Raw genomic sequence first — 21,637 nt, 5'->3', positions numbered from 1 at the left:
GATTCATTTATTAGAAAGAGAGAAGGGGGAAGGGATGAAGGCCTGCTCTTCATTTGTGGAATTACGCAGTACGGACAACTCCTCTTCCTGTTTGTCAACCTGATGTAGCAGCCTATTGCATCTTTCAATGACTTGAAACTACCTTGAAAAATGCTAATAAAAAATAGACACCCTTGTTGATGCTCCAATTAACTCATTAAGTGCCGTCGTGTAAAAGTGTTTTCCACTCCAGTGCAGGGGTTTTTGTCATTGTCACTTGAATTCCAGGACCCACAGAATATTGAGTTTTAGGACTTATATAAACATTCAATACAGCATTAGAAACCTGAGACTATCATCTTTCATCAGAAAAAAGAGATAGTTCTTAAATTATTGTTTCTATTTATAATTGATTTTTATTTATTACATTCTATTTGTGATTGTATTTTATTTATTATAGTACCTATGCTTGTTTGTGACTGTAAAGTGTCCTTGAGAGCTTTGAAAGGTGCTTAAAATGTAATGTATTATTATTATTATTATTATTATTATTACTAAATACATACATATTGGTTTATATAGCGCTTTAACAGCAGCCGAAGATGGAACAGAGCGCTAACATTGAAAAAAAGGAAAATACTGCCCCCCTTGTGGAAAAGAAAAACATTGCTAGAGGATATGGCCAGCGCTTTGAAAAAAACTAAACCCGAAATAATTTGAGAATGGCACTCTACGCCATATTTTCAATTCCCGAATAAATTTGTGAATGGCAGCGAATTAGGTAATTGCATTCATTTAGCACTGTATGGAGCGAAGAACTGTAATAAGAAACCCAATGCTTACAATAAAAATACAATTAACCAAGATTCACTTCATCCTTTCGTTGAAATAAATAATAATAATAATAATAATAATAATAATAATAATAATAATAATGGTAATGCATTTCATTTCTAAGCACCTTCCAAAACTCTCAAGGTCACTTTACAGTCACAGGATAAATTTTCGTGTGGGTGAGCAGCGGCAGCCACATGCACCACCAGCGTTCACTCAACACGGAAGTAACTCCAATAGATACAAAGCTAGCTAGCTAGGCAATAGATAGCTATTACAAGCCTCTGTCAAGAAACATTGAGTTAGATTGTATTGCGTAAATTTTCCACTTCAAGATTGTATTCCTTTTTTTCAATATTTCTCTAGAGCACTTTAACTTGACTGTCACTTTTTTCCCCTTCAGACTCAATTTAATTCGTGAAAAAAAAGTGGAAAAAGGCTTAAAAATAGAATCAATTATAATGACAGAAATATAGTCATGACATGACACATGTAAGAATAATAATCTGTTAATACATCACTTTACCTTCCTGGTGCTTTCTACTATATTTGTCTGAAAGTCATGACAAAAAGTTACCGGACACCAGGGCAGACAACTCTGAAAAGTTCCCTGGCCAGCCATTAAGTTGACTGCCCCATTTTTCAATACTTGAAACACAATAAGACGATTAATTGCAAAAAAATAAAACATTGTTGCAAAGTATTAAGATTTTTTTTTTGGTTAAGGATGTACCTATCACAAATGCTCCCTTGCCTAATGTATCGTAAATATCCCTTGCTGATGAATTTGCTCGATTTGGCTCCAGTTGTCGTTTGTCCATACACTGTTCGTCATGTTGCACAATGCAATGTTTGCGTTGCGTCGTCTACTACAAGCCACATGAACTCCTCTTTCCATATGCTTTTAATAATAATGATAAATTTATTTCTAAGCGCCTTTAAAAACTGTCAAGGACACTTTACAGTCACGGGATAATGTCCGTTTACGTTTTGTAGTGTCATCAATTTTGTTAGCTTCTTTCGAATCTTCTGGATCTGAGGTTCTGTGCATCTACTTTGGAAAATGATATGCAAATGCACGACCTTATAACGCTCTGGAAAGTCCGGAAGCACGAGGCAGGATTCTGATTGGCTGCCGTGCCAAGTATGCAAATTGCCAAACGAACCGAAAAAAATCTTTTTTTTTTTTTTTCTTCAAGAAGTTGTCTGCCACCTGGGCAGAGACGTTTTGTAAGTTGTACGCCCAAAGTTAAAGTTGCACGCCCCGGGCGTCTGGGCAGACTTTATTTCAGACACCATAGATGTCCATCTTCAGCATTTTGTTGTAGCTTCAGCTGTGGTTAAAGCGCTCTATAAATCAATATGTATTGTATTGTATTACATTGTATTTACCAAACTGATTTGACTCATTCAAGCTGTGGGTGTGCTGGAACCTTTTCTTGCAAAAGGCAAATCACATCTTGGACTGCTCGGCAACAAACAAACCAATCATTCACACTTATTTCCAGTTACAAACTATTGAAAGTTTTCAATTGCCTGACATCCATGCATATAGTAGTGTGGCAATCTGTTCAAGTCAAATTAATGAAGGGGGCGATGGTGAAGGAAGAAACATTGAGAAGGGAATGTAGAAAGAGGAATACCCCATCCAGGATTGCCGGATTGCAATTCAGACAGTCTGGGAAACTTTCATCATATATTAGGGTCCTGTCCGGAGTCAGTTTTGCCAGCATGTACATTCTGTTTCAATTTTTCAAAATGAACTGTAGTTCTTGATTAGTCATAATAAAAATGAGGACCAAGTCACAGACAAGAGGTAACTTTAATTCAACATTGTGAAGAATCCAAAATTTATCTTACAGCTCATCAAAAACAATAACAATCTATACAGTAGACTTTTTTTCTCCTCTTAGAGCTTTGAGTGTATTTGCAGTCCAAGACAAAAAAAAGAAAAAAGAAAAAAATAGACACTGGCTATTTGGTTTGCATCTGTTATTTTCGTTGTACAAAACGTTACCAATAATCATAATGGGGATGGAGCTAAGTTTCCAAAGAAGCCATTCATTTGTGTATGACAATAGATCTCTGCGGTGTGTTTATGAAACAGATATGACGCGGCCCCTCTCAGAGAACAACAACCCAAGTGCCTCAAAACACTCGTCTGTCAGCGGGCATCTCTCTCTTTAAATACTCCTGAACAAAACCAGAAAAGCAGAAAGAAAAGAAAAGCCCCATTCTCTGTCACTCTGTCCACTAACAGCTTAAACACACACACACACACACACACACACACACACACACACACACACACACACACACACACACACACACACACACACACACACACACACACACACACACACACACACACACACACACACACACACATCATAAAAAAAGACAACAGATATGAGCTCCTACTTAGCCTGTAACGAAGCCATGTAAGTTGTGGAGTGGACATAATGTGGTGTTCATGACACAGGCATTAGCGACTCAGGTTTGGACTACGATTTCATCCGTGTGATAAGATTGTGCTGTGGCAAGCGCGTCACTGTGCTACGTACAATTAAACAGCTCAATAAGGTCAAATAATTTCCCGAAGCAAGACAAGACGCACTGTCGCTGTTGTCCTTTCAAATGTTTTGAATTATGGCTCTTTTTGTTCTGGTGTATGTTTGTGCTTTGTCCACCAAGTTCCCACGAATTCCTCTGTGGCAAAGAGACAATTGCGGCAAGGCTAGAAAACTGTACACATGATTGAATGAAGAATGGGATTGCATTGTTAAGGCATCTAAACTGCTGGTAAAGATTACAGGGATAGAAAACAAGAGTGTAGAGATACCGTATGGAAGCGGGAATAAATAACACGGGGAAAGAAAGGAGAAAGTGTGCGCATGCACACAAGGACAGTGCCACTCAAGAGAAGAGCCCATGCAAATTAACAGTATCATTCTGGGGAAAAAAGGAAACAAAAAAGAGATAGCTTTACAGTATATATTAATGTGTGTATATATATTCTTCAAAAGAAATCTACTACAAACAAATACTCTGTATAAGATGCTACGTTTTGCCATACAATAACCATTTTCATGAAGACACTAACAAATGCCAAAAATAAAATAAAACAAACAAAAAAAACAATAACAGCGGACATATTTTATTAACTTATACAAAAACTGGACAATGGTGTGTTGGTGAGTCCCATACAAATCCAAAAAAAGGAAATAAAAGTCACATTTAAATTGTGAGACGACACTGAATCGCAACAAAACATGGTGAAGTATGTTCACAACACAACGAAACAAAGGTGATGTACAAATACAAGGGATAAATACAGTATTTATAGGATATCTTACACAAACCCCCTTTTTTGTATCCAAATCCTTGTTGTATCTCGAAATCTTCTGTACTGAGAAGCTGCCTTAAGACGTTTTTTTAAACAGAGCTACTGAAAAATAAAATGAAAAGCCAAATAAATCTACCCCTCCCCCCAAAAAACTTTTTTTATATACAAAAATATATCAAACATTTATTCTAATGTCATATTTACTTCACTCCTTCAGTACAGTGCTGGCTGGACCCTTTTTGGCTAAAGAATCACATCATATTTTTTTGACTCCTGTGACAAATTTCACAGTCACAGTTTTAGTAGAATTCACATAGCATAAATAGAATAGAATCACTGTATGCTCTTTTTGTTTTGTTTTATTCGTGCGTGTTTGTGTGTGTATGTGTGTGTTTCTAGCAAGCAAGCTTCACACTTGACTGTTTTTTTGTGCACATTGCAGTTGGCTTCTCCAGTAATCAAATAGACAAAGATACATCTCATGAATACGAAGCCCAAGCAACATCAATTCAACCAAAAGAGAAATGACATGGCAAAGGTTGTTCCATCTTGTAAATCCCAGTGGAGTGGAAAGGCCTGAGTTTTCAACGAAGTTCTCGTCATTTCAGCCGTCGAGTCCAACTAACACGCACTCGTGTCTTGTTACGCTCAACATTCTTCTTTTCCAGATCGTCTACATGGGTGGAACAATCATCCCCGGAATTGCTGCTTGTGGGAAAACAGGGGGAAGAAAGAGAGGCCGTGGTGGTGGGGTGGGGGGGAAGGGGGCCAAAGAAAAAAAAGGGAGCGAGAGGTCAGTCATGTGATAGCTGGGTTTCATCTGTCATCACAACAGTGCTATAACCCAAATGTGCTGCAGCAAGGACACATCTCCCTCCCTCATTATCTCCTCAAATCAAAACATTTCTCCGCTAACTCACCACACACGGACTCCAGCACTCCCGTCTGGCGCGGGCTTCTCCTCGAATAGTTTCATGCAAGCACAGCCACTGCTAATTGCTAGCAGCTCCACCAAAGTGTGTGAACAAACGCAATATGGCTGACGGGGGCGATGAGATTATGTTTGACTCATGGAAATGGATCATGAGCCTTTTCGTGCACTCAACCTTGGAGTGTATCATCACACTTGCATTCGGTGCACTTGCACAACCACTAAAGAGAGAATGATATCACAAATGGCCTTACAAATTTAATAATGTGTGTGTGTGCGTGCATTTCACTGAACAATATGTTGACAATTGGAGTTGGAATTTGCACTCCATCCCACGAGATTTCTTTCTAATATTGATGCAACCATATTAAATTACACAAGAGTCCAAATATATGAGACAACTCTCTTTATGAGGCTGCACATCTAAATCTTAGGGAACAAAAAAAATCAATAATGACTAATGCATGGCTCCAGACTGCCGTGAAATAGCCGTGAAATTTTGCTACTAAAATTTGAGACCATGTGACTGAATTCTGGATCAATTTGCACATTGAAATCGAGAAAAAGTATTTGTTGCCGACAAAACTCTTGACACTTCTGCCTATTTAGCTTTAATACTGTGAAAATGTCACTGTATTACGATAGTCATAATATATTTCAATAAATATTCAGCTCACTAAACATGAAACCACGGGTGGTAAAGGTCATCACCTGGAACAATGGAAGATTTCAGGTTTTGTAAGGCTTTTCGAGTTCTATATCAGAGTTCTATATCACATTGATCGAAAAAATAACCCTCAACAATTGAACTATGTTTTTTTTTTTAAATATGCATTTTGAGCAAAATGTTTCATTTGTCATAATAGTTCTTCTGAGGTCTCCATTTATTTATTTATAACTGTGTGTAATTGTGGATCCAATGCTCTCGTGCAAGTTTTTGTTTTTATCTTTCTCTCTTTTTTTTTCTTTTTTGGGAAATACTTATTAATTCAAGCAATTATGCTATGATGCTGGGAGGTTGCAGTCGCTCTTAACATCCACCTTCCTGTTCCAATTAGGTGTGTCAATTATCAACATTGCCTGAAAAATTATTAATGACGGATATGACTGAGTTAGGAATTCACGCGAGATGGAAGCTTCATGGAACATATGGTGTTTGCATTTTGAGGTTAGCATTAAGTTTACAATATAATAAAGATATCCAAGTGCAACTTCTTGTTGCCTTTTCCATTGGATTTTTTAAAATATATTTTCATTTCTACTACCTTATTAAAATAGTGTTTCAGTGCATCACTGTGAAACGTAGCAAATTTATTTTAAGTTAGCAAATTTTATGTCTTGACTTATAAAGTTTTTGATGAATGATTGACAGACTCTTATTATTTTTGTCAGAGCAGATTATTTTTCTTACGGCCCTCATACTGGATCGTGCAGGTGTATCCAACCTGGTCCATCTATCCAGTCATGCTTCACTCCTAAAGCCATTCCCTCCCTCCAGTTTTACACATAAGCCATCACATGGAGGAATTTTTCATAGATATTGGCTTCCTATTGATTCCTCTCTCTCTTTTCACTTCACTAATTCCCAGGTTATTTCCTAAATGTGTTCGTCTTGTTGGGATTAACTGAATGGTATGGGCGTGTGTGTGCGTGTGTGTGTGTGTGTGTGTGTGTGTGTGTGTGTGTGTGTGTGTGTGTGTGAGATCAGCGTGCAGTTCCCCCCCGGTCACCATGTTCAATGCTCATCAACGCCGACAGAGGAAGTGAGGAAGTGCTTAGCTTAGGGCTCTGATAAAGATTCCCATCCATCATTTCGCTGGCTCGGTATCTCAACACCATACTATATCCTGCCTAGTCGGGCCAGCTATGAGCTATGTTGGTTGGAAACGGTAGAGCAGAATGAACCCTTGTGGCGTGGCACATACACCTCCCCACGGACGGCGGACATAGCACAAGGCAGGAAACAGGAAGTGAAAGCAGGAAATGGAACACATATGCGTTCTCACTGACAAGTGGAGCGTGACCAAAAAAATAAAAATGAGAAGGAAGGGCAGGGCAGGATGAGCTGCTGCTGTGAACAAGCCGGGTGGGAGAGCGTGGGATGGAAACAGAGGAATAGCGGACCAAAAAAAAAAACACAAAAAAACTGAGAAAGAGCAGGGTAACATACTTCAGGAGAAGGCCAGGCCCTGCAGGGAGCTGGCTGATGAGTACTTGCTAGAGTCCACAAAAGACTGATCTGAAGTCAGGAGGGACAGTCGGGGATCAAGGAGGGTAGAGGAAGAAATAAAAGGGTGAAGTGGAGGAAGAAAGGGGTAATAAGAGGAGGAAAAGGGAAAGGTGAGAAATTGTTATTAAAAGGAGTTTAATGTAGCGGCACTGATGCTTAGCTAGCCATGGGCAGGAAGTTGCGTTGGGCTTTTCAAGGCCCAGTGTGTACTACTCGGCTAGCTCAGTCTTACCTTGCAGGCTGTTAGCGGTGGCGCTGGTGCACGTAGGGGGTGGCGAGTTTTGGGGTCGTACGACGGGGGCAAAGGCGCTCTTCTGCTTGACGGCGGCGGACACCATGTTAGCAGGGGAGAAGGAGAAGATGCCGGAAGAGCTGCTGCAGTTGGAGGGCAGGCTGGTGGACGACGCCATGGTGGGGCTGGACGGAACGACTGGGAGGTGCGCAGGGGGGGCAAGGGAGTTGGACGGAGGTGGGGGGTGTCAGGGAAGAGGGATGGGAGGAAAGATGAAGATGGAAAAGAGACGGGGTTAGAGAGAGGGGCGAGGGCAGAGGATGGGCAGACGGGACGAACAGAAGGGGACTGATCAACGGATGACGACAGGAGGGATAATAGTTCAGATCGCTCGCTCACATACCTTACACAGAGAAAACCATTCATTTATGACTATGATCATTATATCTACCTGTTTTGCAGTTGTTTTCATGTTATTATTACTCTGGACCATGCTTTGACATTGTCAGACCCGAGCCCTTTATGTTTTTGAGTCTTTGAAAACACTGGAGTGACAGTTACATCCTTGGTGGTATTCAAAAAGTTTCAACTGAAAGTGGCAGTTCAGAAAACATAAAAACAACAAGTGAACACCTGAATCCCTATATTCAACAGCTGGGTGAAGAGAGTCAGCAGCCTCTTGCTTCTGCGCCAACTCACTTTGTTTCTTTCTACTTTATTGTCCCCCCCCACCCAATTGCTATGTCCTCATTTTAGTCCAAGATGTATTGTTGGTGAGTGTGAACACGATCAGACTCTTTTGCCCTTGTTGTTTGTGATGTTTAACGGACAAGTACGACAAAATCGTGACAGCCTGCTTCCCCTTGTCAATAAATGTTCACCTGGAGGCGTTATGGAAAAGGGTGGAGTACAGTGGTGCCTTGAGATGACAGTTTAATTATTTCTCAACTCAAAACATTTGCATCCCACATCACATTTCACCATTGGAATGAACAGGAATGCCATTGATCTTACAGTCTATGGGCTACATGGTACCAGGCCACAGAGACAGAAGAAATTTATTTATTTATTTACTTATTATTTATTCAGAGAATATACATAAGGTGCTCCAGCAAAACATGCAGCAGATGGAAAACCTAGCGTTATCTTCCCAGCATTGCTTATCTGATGATAAAGGGATGATCAGTAAATGAAGCAGTTGTGCGAGGTCAGCTCAAAAACAGGAAACACAACAATCGTGTTGAATTAGTTCAAGAAGGAGCACCCAAGTAATGATGTCCGAAGTATGATAGGAGAATAGTTTAAACAGGAGGCGTATCTGTCATGATGCCAAAAGAAATGTTGAATGATTTAGTTTTTTTCTGGATTTTGGATGGGAGAAAGGTGCGCATTTCTCCCCATCCAAAACAGTAGAGTCGGGCGACCGCTAAATGTCTCTAAGAAGGTGATGGCAACCACCTGGGAATGGCCAATTGCCGCTGGGGCCTGATTGGCCAGAGTTGAACCACCTTTAAAACCATACTGAGAAAGTCATTTTGGGAAGGAAGAAGAGGGAGAAAGGACCGCCTGGAGAGCAAGGTTACCTGTGGTCTGACGAAAACCGATATCCATTGCAACTTCAAACAAAGAAACATCAAAATATCATTCCTGGATCTGGCTGAGTGAACTTTTATCATCTTTCCACCTGCTTGCTGTCTCGCCGCATAACAGTATCATTGGCGGGTTCAGCGCGAATAAAAGTAGCCATGGATCTACAGAAATCAAATCGAAGGAGAAGATGCCAGACAAACGCCCGCTGTGGTTTAAGCTAAAAAAAAGGATGAAGGCTGTGCCGAAACGTTTTTTTTTTCTCATTTCTTGAAAGGCAACTGCTATTGTAAGTGTGCAATGCTGTTTATGAAATTTTAGATTTTTTTCAACATCTGCTTCAGGTTTGCAGTTGTCTCTTTTTTCTTTTTTAAACAAAAGAACAAACCTGTTATTTTCACACTGAAGGGGAGGACAAATTCTATTTTATGATTGTGAAAAAAAAATCCTGCGCGTCTCACTCGTGCAGCGATATTGGCGACCACAAAGTGGCACAAATGGGGAGACACATTTCAAAACATGTCACACAACTTGCCATGCTAATTACCCACTGGACAAAAGTCAGAGAGTTGAAGGGAGCTATGTGTCAACAAACCAAAAAATATTTCCGCGAGAGACGCGAAAAAGTCCCCTTAAATTTGACCAATCCTCATTGAGAGGTCTCCATTTCTTGATGGGGGCATGGGTGGAAAATAGCCATTCTCAGATGAGAAGATTTTCAATGAAGTTATGAGAATTCCCAAAACTGTCTGTGAAGACGAGAAATACGGAACCAATATGCAGAATTTTTAAGGTGATATGAGGCGCTTTACAGATGACAAGAAATATGATGTGATGACAAAAGATTTGATTCCAGATTATGACAAATGTGGACGCCCTGGACTTTATTGATCTTCAGTGAGATATTTGCACATAGAATTGTTGTTGCGCCGAGTGTTTGTTTTTGGAATATTGATTGTTTTTGTTAATGTTCAAAATGAAAACATCCAAAAAAGAATTCTAATAAGGTCAGGTTCCAAAGTCAAGCATTATCATTTGTAAATGGACAATATTTTGTCAAACTGTATGGAGATCAATTGCATTTATTCAAAAGAAAAGGTTAGCTGCAACTGCCAGCCTGAATTCGGCATTGACTGAGATTCTAATGCTCACATCAAAGTCATTTTCACAGCTTTGCAATAAATCATGTGAGGATTCTCATGCGAAAGGGGCACGAAACGGAGAATGTATACAAAATGGCTATTAGCTTTATTTATTGTACATGTATGGCAGTGGCTTCCTCAGCCAAATTCTGTCTCTTCTACTGACATCATCCCATCCACCTCTCAAGGGTTTGTCTTTTTGTCTGTTAATACACTTAGAACATCCCCCCACCCCCGCAGTGATTTTACAATCAGCGAAGTCGTATTTCACCTGTCCTCTGATATCTGCTTCTGCCTTTATTGTTGTTATTATCCAACACTTAGCTTTTATGGCCCTTCCTGCCAAATCCTTACAATAAAGTCATAATCCATTTATGAAGTGGCCTAACTAATCAATTAATGAAAATTGGACCTACAAAGGCAGCCTGAGGGGCCATTGATTGAAAGGGTCTGTGTGGGGCCGATGAGCCTGTTAAAAATACTTGTTAACACCCAGGAATCAAAGAGCCGAAATGGAATTGCTTCTCTCGCAATTAGTTTATTGATTTAATCAAGGGTCTTTAATGTAGAGACTGAACGTGTGTGTGCATGTGTGTGTGTGTGGTTCGGGGGGAGGTGGGGTGTACTGCTCCCTTTTGCCAATAAAGTGAGGATTTGTGTTTGACTGTGTTCTTAAAGAAATAGATGAGCCAGTTAAACGATTCAATTTGGTCCTCGTCCGTCAAATTTTGTGTCCGTCTCACTGTTTAACAGCATAAAGACTCCATCTCTCCTTTCAGTACCTCCTCATCTCACTTACGGGAAGGACTGATTGAACATAGGTTCCAAGATGTGATGAATTTACTCACTAGCATACGGTGAGTTGCCTGCAGATCCATTGAGGAAGTTGGGCGAGGTGCCCAGGGTTGCCATGCCAGAGTTAGCGTAGCCATTCATGCTAGTGGAGACAGAGCTGTAGCTACCCTGCTGGGGAGTGGAGCTGGGTACATAACCATGAGGGGACACACTGCTTGTTGTCCTACTGAAACCTATAGACAGGGAAAGATAGGGAGGCAGAGAAGAAGATAGAAGGGAAAGAAGAGAAAGAGAGAGAGAGAGAGAGAGAGAGAGAGAGAGAGAGAGAGAGAGAGAGAGAGAGAGAGAGAAAGAGAAAAGGTGTTAAAGATCGAGAAGAAGGCAGACAAAAATAAATCCATGCAGCGCTGCCTTTGAGAGAGTAGGCATCAAACCGGAGAGGCAGACGTTTCTGCGATCAACCCCCCCCCACCCCCCGAGTGGCAGTGAGTGTGAGACATCACACATTTCACAGAAGAGCCACCAGATTGTGTAATTGACTGTAATGAGGAGATGTTGTCTCTCGTTACTTTTAGGTTCATGTTCCCTGAATTTTAATCTTAAGGTTCTGCTCAAAAATCACAATAAATTTGAAAGACTACATGCAGGTGGATTCAATTTGGTACAATTATACCTTGTGGGATTTGGTATTCACAGTTGGGCTCTGCTATGTTGATGGTGAAAGTTAACACTTTTTTTTACATTTGGTTGAATTGGAAAATAGATTTTCTGTCAGTGTATACCTTAGTTTTGTGAATAGTCATGGCATTTTTGGGTATTTTCACCAGGGAAAACGACCTGTCCTTATTTTAATTATTTTTTGTTTTTACAACGGCAATAATTTGAACAGAAATAATCCTTCAAAATTCAACATGAAAAGTTCCACCTTATCCGTTTCCTGGATCTGATGGTGTGTTCCCAAAATGTCAAGGGCACAACACTATTTTCACCTCGAAAAATTTAATGGCACACCATAGCTTAGTAAATGCGGCCGCAGTTCTGAATGACACAAGGGATAAAGATGAATAATTGTGGTGGGACATATGCATCACCTTATGAGTGGTTAATGGCCATGGGGATAAAAGCCAAAAGAAATGTTCGGGCAGTGGTGGATGGCATATGGCACTATGAGATGGCAATGAACTGAATGGAGAAGGAGCGATAAAAGAGTAATCTAAGTACTTAAACAAGTGGCCTCTAACCTGACTGGCTCGTCTCCAACAACAACACAAAATAACTAAAAATGTATGTGCAGTGTATACGGGTAAGGAAATTCATACAGAAAAAATGTGTAGCCTCCTCAAAGACGTGACGATTTCTGCTCTTGATTCTCAATTGGCTACGAGGCAGTAAAAAGTACGAGTGCAAAATAAAAAACTGAGTATACATTCAAAGTTGAAATGCTGATGCTGAAGGAAAAAAAACAAATGCAATTGATCAGGAGTGTCCTTGCTAGTAGAGTAGAGTCTGCACTTTAACCATCAAAGCAGCCTCTTCTACCATAATCACATACAGCGGTAGTCAAGAAAGACATCAGCACAGAAAGGCATTTGGTGATGATGCTCATCAGAACTATTGAGAGACATCCTGTGGTTAATCCATCCACCCGCTTTTCTCTCCTTCCATAGATACATATGATGAATCACCCCAGACTGCACACACATTTCTCTCTGTCAGACGAGTGGGGCGACCCCAGTCCAATAAACACACCCCTACGACCCACTCATATTTCTCCATCGTGCCTCATCCGTGACTCCCTACTTCTCCGCTCGTTGTGATTTCACAGTCTTTCACGCCTCACCTGCACTTTTCAATATTTCTTGTTCCTACCGCTGCTCGCTGTCCCGGTTTCACCGTTGAACCTCAATGACTCATACTTGACAATGAGATGATGAATTGATTACCCTCCTTCCCTTCCCGTCATCTTCACTCACCCTGATTGGCAGTTTGAGCCACCTCTGACCCGGTGAAGGAGTTTACGGCCATCATACCCGCGTGGACAGACCCACTGCTGAGGCCAGTGAGCTGGTTGTGCCCTCGTGGCACAGTCGTATAGAGCGCCTCTGCGATGTCTGCTGCTCGTTTCAGGATCATCTCCTGGCAGTGAGAGAGGATCAGAAGGAGAGAAGTCACGTCCGACGCCAAATTTCCCCATTGCGGGACGAATAAAGGTATTCTGATTCTTATTCTGATTCTGATTTGTTTGCCCTCCTCTGGCCTTCTTTTCCGAGCTGTCGGCACTACAGTATTCCGAACTTGAAAAAACTTGAAAGCGACAAAACTTTCCACGATGATGTTACTTGTATCTTTATGAGAGGACAGTGCAAATGGGCGTTTGGATTTCCAAAATAGAAATTGAGGCATCTTTTATGGTCACACGGCAGAAAAGAAGGCGCGACAAATGGACAGTTCAGATTTTGTTGATGATATTGTTGATGATATTGCCGTTTTCGTGTTTATTATGTTTGTTAAAGTCATTATAAGTGCCTAGCATGCTGGGTCCGGGAGGACAGTCATTTCATCTGTGCTGTATGTCATGCACATTAGCATATTTGACAATAAAGCTGACTTTGATTTTATTACGTCCAGCACTCGAGGACAGAAGCTGGACATGCCCGGAGTAAAGGCAATATTGTGTTCGAAGTGACCAAACAGCTGTATGTGTCATGATCTGGTTGGCGACCAACAGGTGGCGCTGTCGGCCTCGCCTGCACCTGCACAGGTGCTGGTCGTCCCGATCAGTGGCAGCCTGCCACATACGGATTGGCGACCAACGGGTAGCTCTGTCAGCCCTGCCTGCAGCCTCAAAGGTGCTGGTCGTTCCAATTAGTGGCAGTCAAAAGGACTCCCGGCATGACCATTCGGCGTTGGGTCATTGTATGCAATTGTATGCAATGTGCATTGTGTATGCATTGTATGCTGTGCTTGTGTTTGTTTCACCTTGGCGGACTTTGACTCTTGGTTTTCTTTTGATACATTGTATTTTTTTCTGTTCAGATGATTTTGATGTTTTAGATTTTGTTTCTGCTGACTTTATTTTAATACAATTTGTCAAACACAACCTCCTGCTCCCTCCTGCCTGCTTTTTGGGATCCACAACCGCTATCACCACCTTGCAAACGGGACAGTATGACAGAAAACAATGCCAATCCATACTCTTATTACTGGTTTTGTGGATGCTATGCAGATTTTAAAGAATTTTTTCAAAGAAAGTTTGGTTTTGTGCTACTTTGAAGAAATCCACATAGGAGAGACAACCAATGCATCCCAAACTGGATACTGAAGTTTTCATGCGCTACCTGGTTGTTGTGAGGCATCCCGTACAAGGCTTCAACCAGGTCTGCCGCTCTCTTTAAGATTACCTCCTACGATCAGGAGTGAAAAGAGGAAGGAGATTGATCATGAGTGTGGCAGCTGGAGGAGTTCAGTCACTTTCATTACATTTCACTTGCAGCATTACGCTGTGAATGCAGAACAGAGACGGCACGACAGGAAGACGGCGGTGAGAGCAGGCTGGAGGAAGAGAAATAGCTCTGGCCGTGTACTTTGTTACCGGCTGGGCAGTTTGGGAGCGCAAAGGGACGATACCATGAGCTTTGAATAAAACATGAGCCTGTATCTCTTGATCAGTCAAGCATCTTTTGCATCTCCTCCCTCCTTCCTGCCGGATCACGTATCTCTTGCTCATGATCACATGTTCGTCTTGCAACATATCAATAGGGTTACGGGGATGTGACACCCCTTTTAGTACACCTGTCGTGTGACCCTGACAGACCCCGATAATGTTCCATGTGAATAGTGAAGCACCCACTTTGCGAGACAAATGTAGTTGTGATGTGGAATGGAGTGGAATTTCCCATATCAAACATTTATCCTTGCATAGTGTTGCTGGTCTTTGTGCACATTTTCCATCACTTACTCTCTCTGTTCTTTCCATTCGTTCAGTCTATGCGTGTCTCAAGGCAGTTCTTATATGTGCGCTTGTGTGTATGTGTGATGTAGACACCTTCAGCCTTACGAAACCCTTTTTAAAAGTTAATGTGCCAGGCCAGGATATATGCTGGAGGCGCAACAACCAGAAAATTGGAGCCCCCTCCCTCCTTTGCTCCCTGATTTCTTTCTGTCTCTCTTTCTCTCTCTCACACACAGACACACCCACACACACACGCATACACACGCTGTGCGTACTACCCTCCTCAGTGTAACCCTCGCTGTGAACAAGCCCTGGAGCATGTGTGCTCTCTGTTCCATGACACACCGCCTTTCAATCAGACCTCATATCACACACATATACCCACACACACAGACATACATGGACACACACGCACACAAGCATGCGCGCGCACACACACACACGCACGCACGCACGCACGCACGCACACACACACACACACACACACACACACACACACACACACACACACACACACACACACACACACACACACACACACACACACACACACACACACACACACACACACACACACGTACCCACAGCCACACTCATGTGGAAGCTGTCGAGCACGCCTAGGACATGACGGGAGGGTCAGCAAAGCAATAAAGATTGTAGAGCGCTGTCCGAGGTGCTAAATTCACTCAATAATGGGACCGCTGCCTCTGTGTTAACCTCCCATTACAAGCACTATCTGGGGGTGGGGGAGCGGTGACGGTGGGGGTGCGGTTGGTGTTTTTTTTTGAGAGACAGGAGAAGAGGGGGGACCAGAGACGTGGCCCGCTACATGTGATTGAGAAATGTCGAGGCCCGCGTGAGGTAAGTGGTTCTTTAGTATGTATGCGTTGTTCTCGCCTGCCTCTCGCTACTTTTCCACCATGCCAGATGCCTCCTAGGGATTGCTGGATAGGTAAATGGATGGATGTGGGGGGGAGGAGAGGAGCTCGGAGGGGAAATGACGGAAGGTAGAAGCATTATGGCACGAACAGATCCCCAGCTGGAGTAGGACAGTGTTCATGCAAGTGAGATGAAAAAGACTCTCAGGGGCCCTCATCCTTTCGCCCCATTTTTTGAAGAAAACATTGGAGCAAATACAAAAGCATGTAATCCATCTAAGTCCCACATTTCCAAAACATGCTGGCCATACATGTGAATGTAAGAGTGATGGTTGTTTGTGTATATATGCCAACAAGAAACATCTTGGAATTTTAAAGGAGACAGGCACTGTCAAAAATGGATGCTTGGATAAGAAGTCTGTCAAAGCGTCGAGTTACTTTTGATATGCAGCAATCTTTTCCAAATACACACACATCTGTCTGATTGTCAACACATCAGCATCAGGCAGCTTGCCTCAGGTCACCCCAGAGTTTTTAATACATAAAATTGAAAACTGGACAATAGCTGGTAATTATTATTTTTGTTGCTATAACTGCAGTTTGGGGCGGCCCGGTAGTCGAGTGGTTATCACACCGGCTGCACAGTGCAGAGGTCGCCGGTTCGCGTCCCGGTCCGGCCTCCCTGTGTGGAGTTTGCATGTTCTCCCCGGACCCGCGTGGGTTTTCTCCGGGTCCTCCGGTTTCCTCCTACACTCCAAAAACATGCATGGCAGGCAGATTGACCACTCCAAATTGTCCCTAGGTGTGAGTGTGAGAGTGACTGTTGTATGTCTTTGTGTGCTCTGCGATTGGCTGGCAACCAATTCAGGGTGTCCCCCGCCTCGTGCCCGAAGACAGCTGAGATAGGCTCCAGCAACCCCCGCGACCCTAATGAGGAATAAGCGGTACGGAAAATGAGATGAGATGAGATGAGAACTGCAGTTTGAAGATGTATGTATTGTGTTATTTTAAATTGGAAATGTTAGTGTTTGTTAGAGCTTGGCGATTGTGGAAAGAATATCATGTTTTTTTTAATTGAGACTGAAGTCATGATTAATAAAGTGATTATTCATTGATATTGATAAAATATTTTTTGACAATGTTATATAAGCCACCATTGAATGATTTATAACATATGACTGATAGCAACTGATAGCATGACTGATGGCAACTGGATTATGTGGGTGTTTTAATAAAATATTGTACATATGCATGAACAAGTAATAAACATAACTACTGTATATAACATGTAACTGGTTAATAATGCTAACATGTATTTTTGTTTTTCCATGTACAGTACTGTTTTTAATTTGTATGGAGACAATTGTAAATGACATTTTAGGGGGCTGTTGACAACCGGGCCGCAGCATCAATTTTCTCTTCACTCATCTATTTCATGTCTCCTCTTCTTCTCTCTCGTTCCCATTTTTTCAATTAATCACCCTTTCATGGTCCAGTGCCCGTCTACTTATCGGTCTCTCGTTAGCAAAGGGATCTGTCCAGAAGCTAAACGCGATTAGGCAGCGCTCCAGAGTCATTCTGATAACCAGATAAATGTGGTTAGCGCCACGCTGCCTGCCTTGCTCCGCTGCTGTAAGGAGAGACCATTTCCTGGGCGCAGGGTCTCTTCCCGTAAAGTCAGGCCCGCCGAGACGTCAACAGGAAGGGGAACCTGATCCAGAGCAGAGCCTGGCTTCGTCTGGCAGGACGGTCACTCATTAGCCGGCCCCAGATCCCCTTCCATGTACCACAACCTGAGCGACTAAGCACGTGGGACGCCTGTGATCTGTGATCCGGCTTCCAGCAGTCCCTGCTTACATGTCGCCGGACTATTAGCGGCAACACGATGCAGCTGGACGTTGGATCATCATCATCAATACAAAGCAGGCATTTCCAGGGTTCATTAAAAATATCCTCACTAAAGGTGCCTGGGGGGGGGAGATTTTTTTTTCCTAATTGGAGAATCGGCTGGAAAAACAGACAGGAAAAAAAAGGCTTGGCTTGCACCAAATGGCCGCAAAAAAGTTGCCAGCGTGTGCCCCTCTTATGTTTGAGGCCAACCGTTGAGAGGAGTGTGGTCAACAAACTGTTATTACCTAATAAAGTCACAAATCAATAGAGCTGAAATGAACAACTGGGCCTGTCAGCTACTGCTGTTCATTTGGAAGAGAAGGAGTCACCGCACAGCGAGGGAAGACTAGGACTAGAAAGAAGCGAGATGGAGAGGGTAAAAGAGATCACCAAGACAAGTCCCGTATCCACCAGACATGACACACAAACACGGACAAGTGATTTCTTTATCTTCTCTCCACATCTACCTGGGCTCTCCATCTCCACCTTCCAGTGACATTTGCTGCGTGTACATGTGTCTGTGCATGCTTGTGTGTATGTGCCAAGAACTGTGCATGTGCACGCTGCTCTGTGAGAGGGTGTGTGTTGGAAGTAATAAAGTCCACCCGGGGTTGACTTCGATCCACTGACCCAGCAGGAGGTAAGACTGGACAGCTATGATGGATCACCTAACCTCCTTCTGCCTCTCTCTCTGTCCCTTTCTCTTTCTCTCTCTCCCTCAACCTCCCTTCATCTTCAGCCTTTTCCTCCCACAATCACTCCCCCTTTTGCCAATCTAAACGACCTTACACATGGCGCGAGTATGAATAGAGCTGCTTGTACGTTTTTTGGTGCAAAATAAACTGCAGAAAATGACCATGAATGTGTCATAAAATGTTAATGTTCACACTGCAAAGTGTGTCAGCGTCCAGGGAATACAGTCATTTGTCTGTATGTGAGGTCATGCTGCCCTTGTGGCATGTATATCCATGCGCCATATGAAACCAGAGAACACGTAAATACATCTCAGTATCAATGTTACCAAGACAAATTGCTATGCAATAATTGCGTGTGGCAGAACGACATGCACACAGACAAATGAGGAGTTGTGGATGCACTGTACCTTGGGTAATCTCTCCTGGTCTCCAGGGTGTCTGGGTATGACCTTCTGTAACCTCTGGAAGCCGTAGTCTATAGTCGGCTCGTTCAGCGCTGAGTACAAACAAGAACAGACAGATGGGAAATTCAAATGCTTGATTCTTACCTATGAAAAAACGCATGTGCTATGATTTGGTCCAAAAAGAATGAGTGATTCGCTTCTGCTGTAGAAATTTCTGAATTAACCATGGGTGTGCATTTAGGCAAACCAGCAGGAAAAAGTACATATTCAATTAGGCCGGAGTGTGCCTTTGTTTGCTTGTGAGGTAATGAATCTGCTTCTTTCTGCCCCCAACCCCCCCCCCCCCTCTCTCTCTCGCTCTAATCTCTGTCTGTCTCTCAGTCTCTGTCTTTCTCTCTCTCTCTCTCTCTCTCTCTCTCTCTCTCTCTCTCTCTCTCTCTCTCTCTCTCTCTCTCTCTCTCTCTCTCTCTCTCTCTCTCTCTCTCACACACACTCTTTGTCACCTGCTTTGTTCCTTAATAAAAAGCTAGGATTGAGTATATTTTCGGGTAAGCATGCGTGTTAATATGCACGTGTGTGAGTGTGTGTGTATGCATGTGCGTGTGTTTGTTTAGTTCGTTCCCCGGAGCGATTAAGCCTTTGTGATATTTAAAGCCAGCGCAATAATTGCTTATATTAGTCGCTGATCAACGAAGGTCCACAGGAAACACATACACACACACACGCACAACCCCCCCTCCCACTGCCCACACACACACGTATACCGGGTACGTAGAGTCAGATCATCCAGACAGCAGGAAAAAAGTGTTCACTCTGTATTCTGTGGTCGCGCTACTGTAATTGAATATGAGAAGATTTGCGATGAATATTTCAACATATGAATAAATACAATGAAGATCTGAGGCTTCCAGTGCAAACAAACACTTCAGAGAAGGATTGTTGGATAAATGCTCTCTCCATATAATTAATAAATTTAAATCAAAATGTAGCATATGAGATATTTTTTATATATATATATATATATATATATATATATATATATATATATATATATATATATACACACACACACACACACACACACACACACACACACACACACACACACACACACACACACACACACACACACACACACACACACACACACACACACACACACACACACACATATATATGAGTGATTGCAAGAAATCCTGGGAACAACATTGGGAACCAGAAAAGCAAAATGCTGGGAACAGCAAGGATACTGCTACCCTCAAGCTTTGTGACCTCTGGTATAGGCAAGGAAATGGGGGACGAACACCACCCAAGGGGTCAGATAAGTTATATATATATATATATATATATATATATATATATATATATATATATATATATATATATATATATATATATATATACATATATACAGTAAAGTCTCGTTATATCGATATTCAAGGGAGTCCGAAAAAATATCGATATAACCGGGACTATCGATATATCCGACCCTGTTTGCATGTAATTTTCTCCGTGCGTGCATAGAAATAGTATCGATATAACCGGGACTATCGATATATCCGATATCGATATAACGAGACTTTACTGTATATATATAGAATAAAAAAATGGATGCTGAGGTATATGTGAGGGATAGCCCTTATGTGTTCAGGCCGTCCGTCTGTCTCCCCTGTGGGTCACAGCTTGGACGTTTCCTGGGGGCCGATGCCCTGCTCGCCTCACATCTGAGCAGCCAGGCTGACTAGACGGCCCCTAGAAAAAAGGCCCCCAGAGGCTATGAGTACAAGCTGTCCTGCTGGACCTCCAGTAGGATCTTCCCCGAATGGCTCACTTAAGAAGAAGGCGAACACAAAGCAAAGTGCAAGGATGATGAATGATCTCTTTTAATAGCCCAAATACATTTCGACAAGACATATAATCAATCTCCCAATGAACATTCCTAGCTTGACAAACTCACGCACGTAGTATCTAACAGGCTACGGAATTAAACACAATCTGTTGTGGGACACTCAATCTCTAATTTACAGACTTTGCCCGGTATAAGTGAAATTGAACTGAACCCTTTCCAAAGTCAATCTAACTCTTCCAAACGGTAATTAAAAGGTTGTATTAAGTTCATCCTGTCTTCTTCATATCTAATTTAAAACAAATTATTTTCTTACAGACAGTGTATTGTAGGTGTTCAAATACCTGACATGTTTCGGCCTTCGTCAGAGTGTCACGGATGTTGTTGTGACGCGCCTTTTTTCAGAGCAACACCAGCTGAAAAAAGGCAACATAACAACATCCGTGACACTCTGACGAAGGCGAAAGTATACGCCGAAACATGTCAGGTATTTGAACACCTACAATACACTGTCTGTAAGAAAAGAATCTGTCTTAAATTAGGTAATCAAAAGGGGCAGTGTTTGAGCGGACCTTTGGGTAATGAGTGAAAAAAAGTAATATGTAACTCGCGTCACTCAGAAAAAAAAATAAGATTGTATCAATAGAGCCGACCGTCAAATCAATCAAACATTTGACTACACACGGGTCCCTATTTTCATGCCCAGTGCAAATTCAGCACAAAGTGCAGTTCAACTGTGGACAGTGGTGGTGATTTATTTCTTTTATTATTTTCCTGCACTCGCACAGGTCGAAGTGGCTATTTGTACCTTTGTGCCCAAATTGGGATGGAACATAACCGACTCCCGACCAATCCAAATATCTATCCAATCCTATTTCTAAAATTAGGTTGGTTGA

General features: G+C 42.2%; 1 protein-coding gene across 6 annotated transcripts in view; it reads right to left on the bottom strand.

Annotated features, from left to right (window-relative positions):
* Positions 1-3,954: 3,954 nt before the first annotated feature.
* ebf1a (EBF transcription factor 1a) overlaps positions 3,955-21,637 on the bottom strand; it is a 66,360-nt gene continuing 48,677 nt past the window's right edge. The window contains exons 11-17 of one of the 6 annotated variants that reach the window (XM_088989658.1): positions 18,899-18,987; positions 14,415-14,480; positions 13,050-13,212; positions 11,130-11,309; positions 7,553-7,750; positions 7,261-7,329; positions 3,955-4,864 (exon numbers count right to left, since the gene is read on the bottom strand). In XM_088989658.1, the coding sequence (XP_088845784.1) occupies positions 7,262-7,329; positions 7,553-7,750; positions 11,130-11,309; positions 13,050-13,212; positions 14,415-14,480; positions 18,899-18,987 (764 nt within the window). In that variant the 3' untranslated portion in view covers positions 3,955-4,864; position 7,261. The other 5 variants (XM_088989659.1, XM_088989660.1, XM_088989662.1 and 2 more) reach the window with 5 other exon arrangements.

This window comes from Hippocampus bargibanti, linkage group LG02, assembly GCF_051943395.1.
Source record: "Hippocampus bargibanti isolate YZ-2025 linkage group LG02, ASM5194339v1, whole genome shotgun sequence".
Classification (NCBI taxonomy): domain Eukaryota; kingdom Metazoa; phylum Chordata; class Actinopteri; order Syngnathiformes; family Syngnathidae; genus Hippocampus; species Hippocampus bargibanti.
The sequence above is the reverse complement of the archived record's forward strand: the minus strand, read 5'-3'. Positions and strand labels throughout refer to the sequence as shown.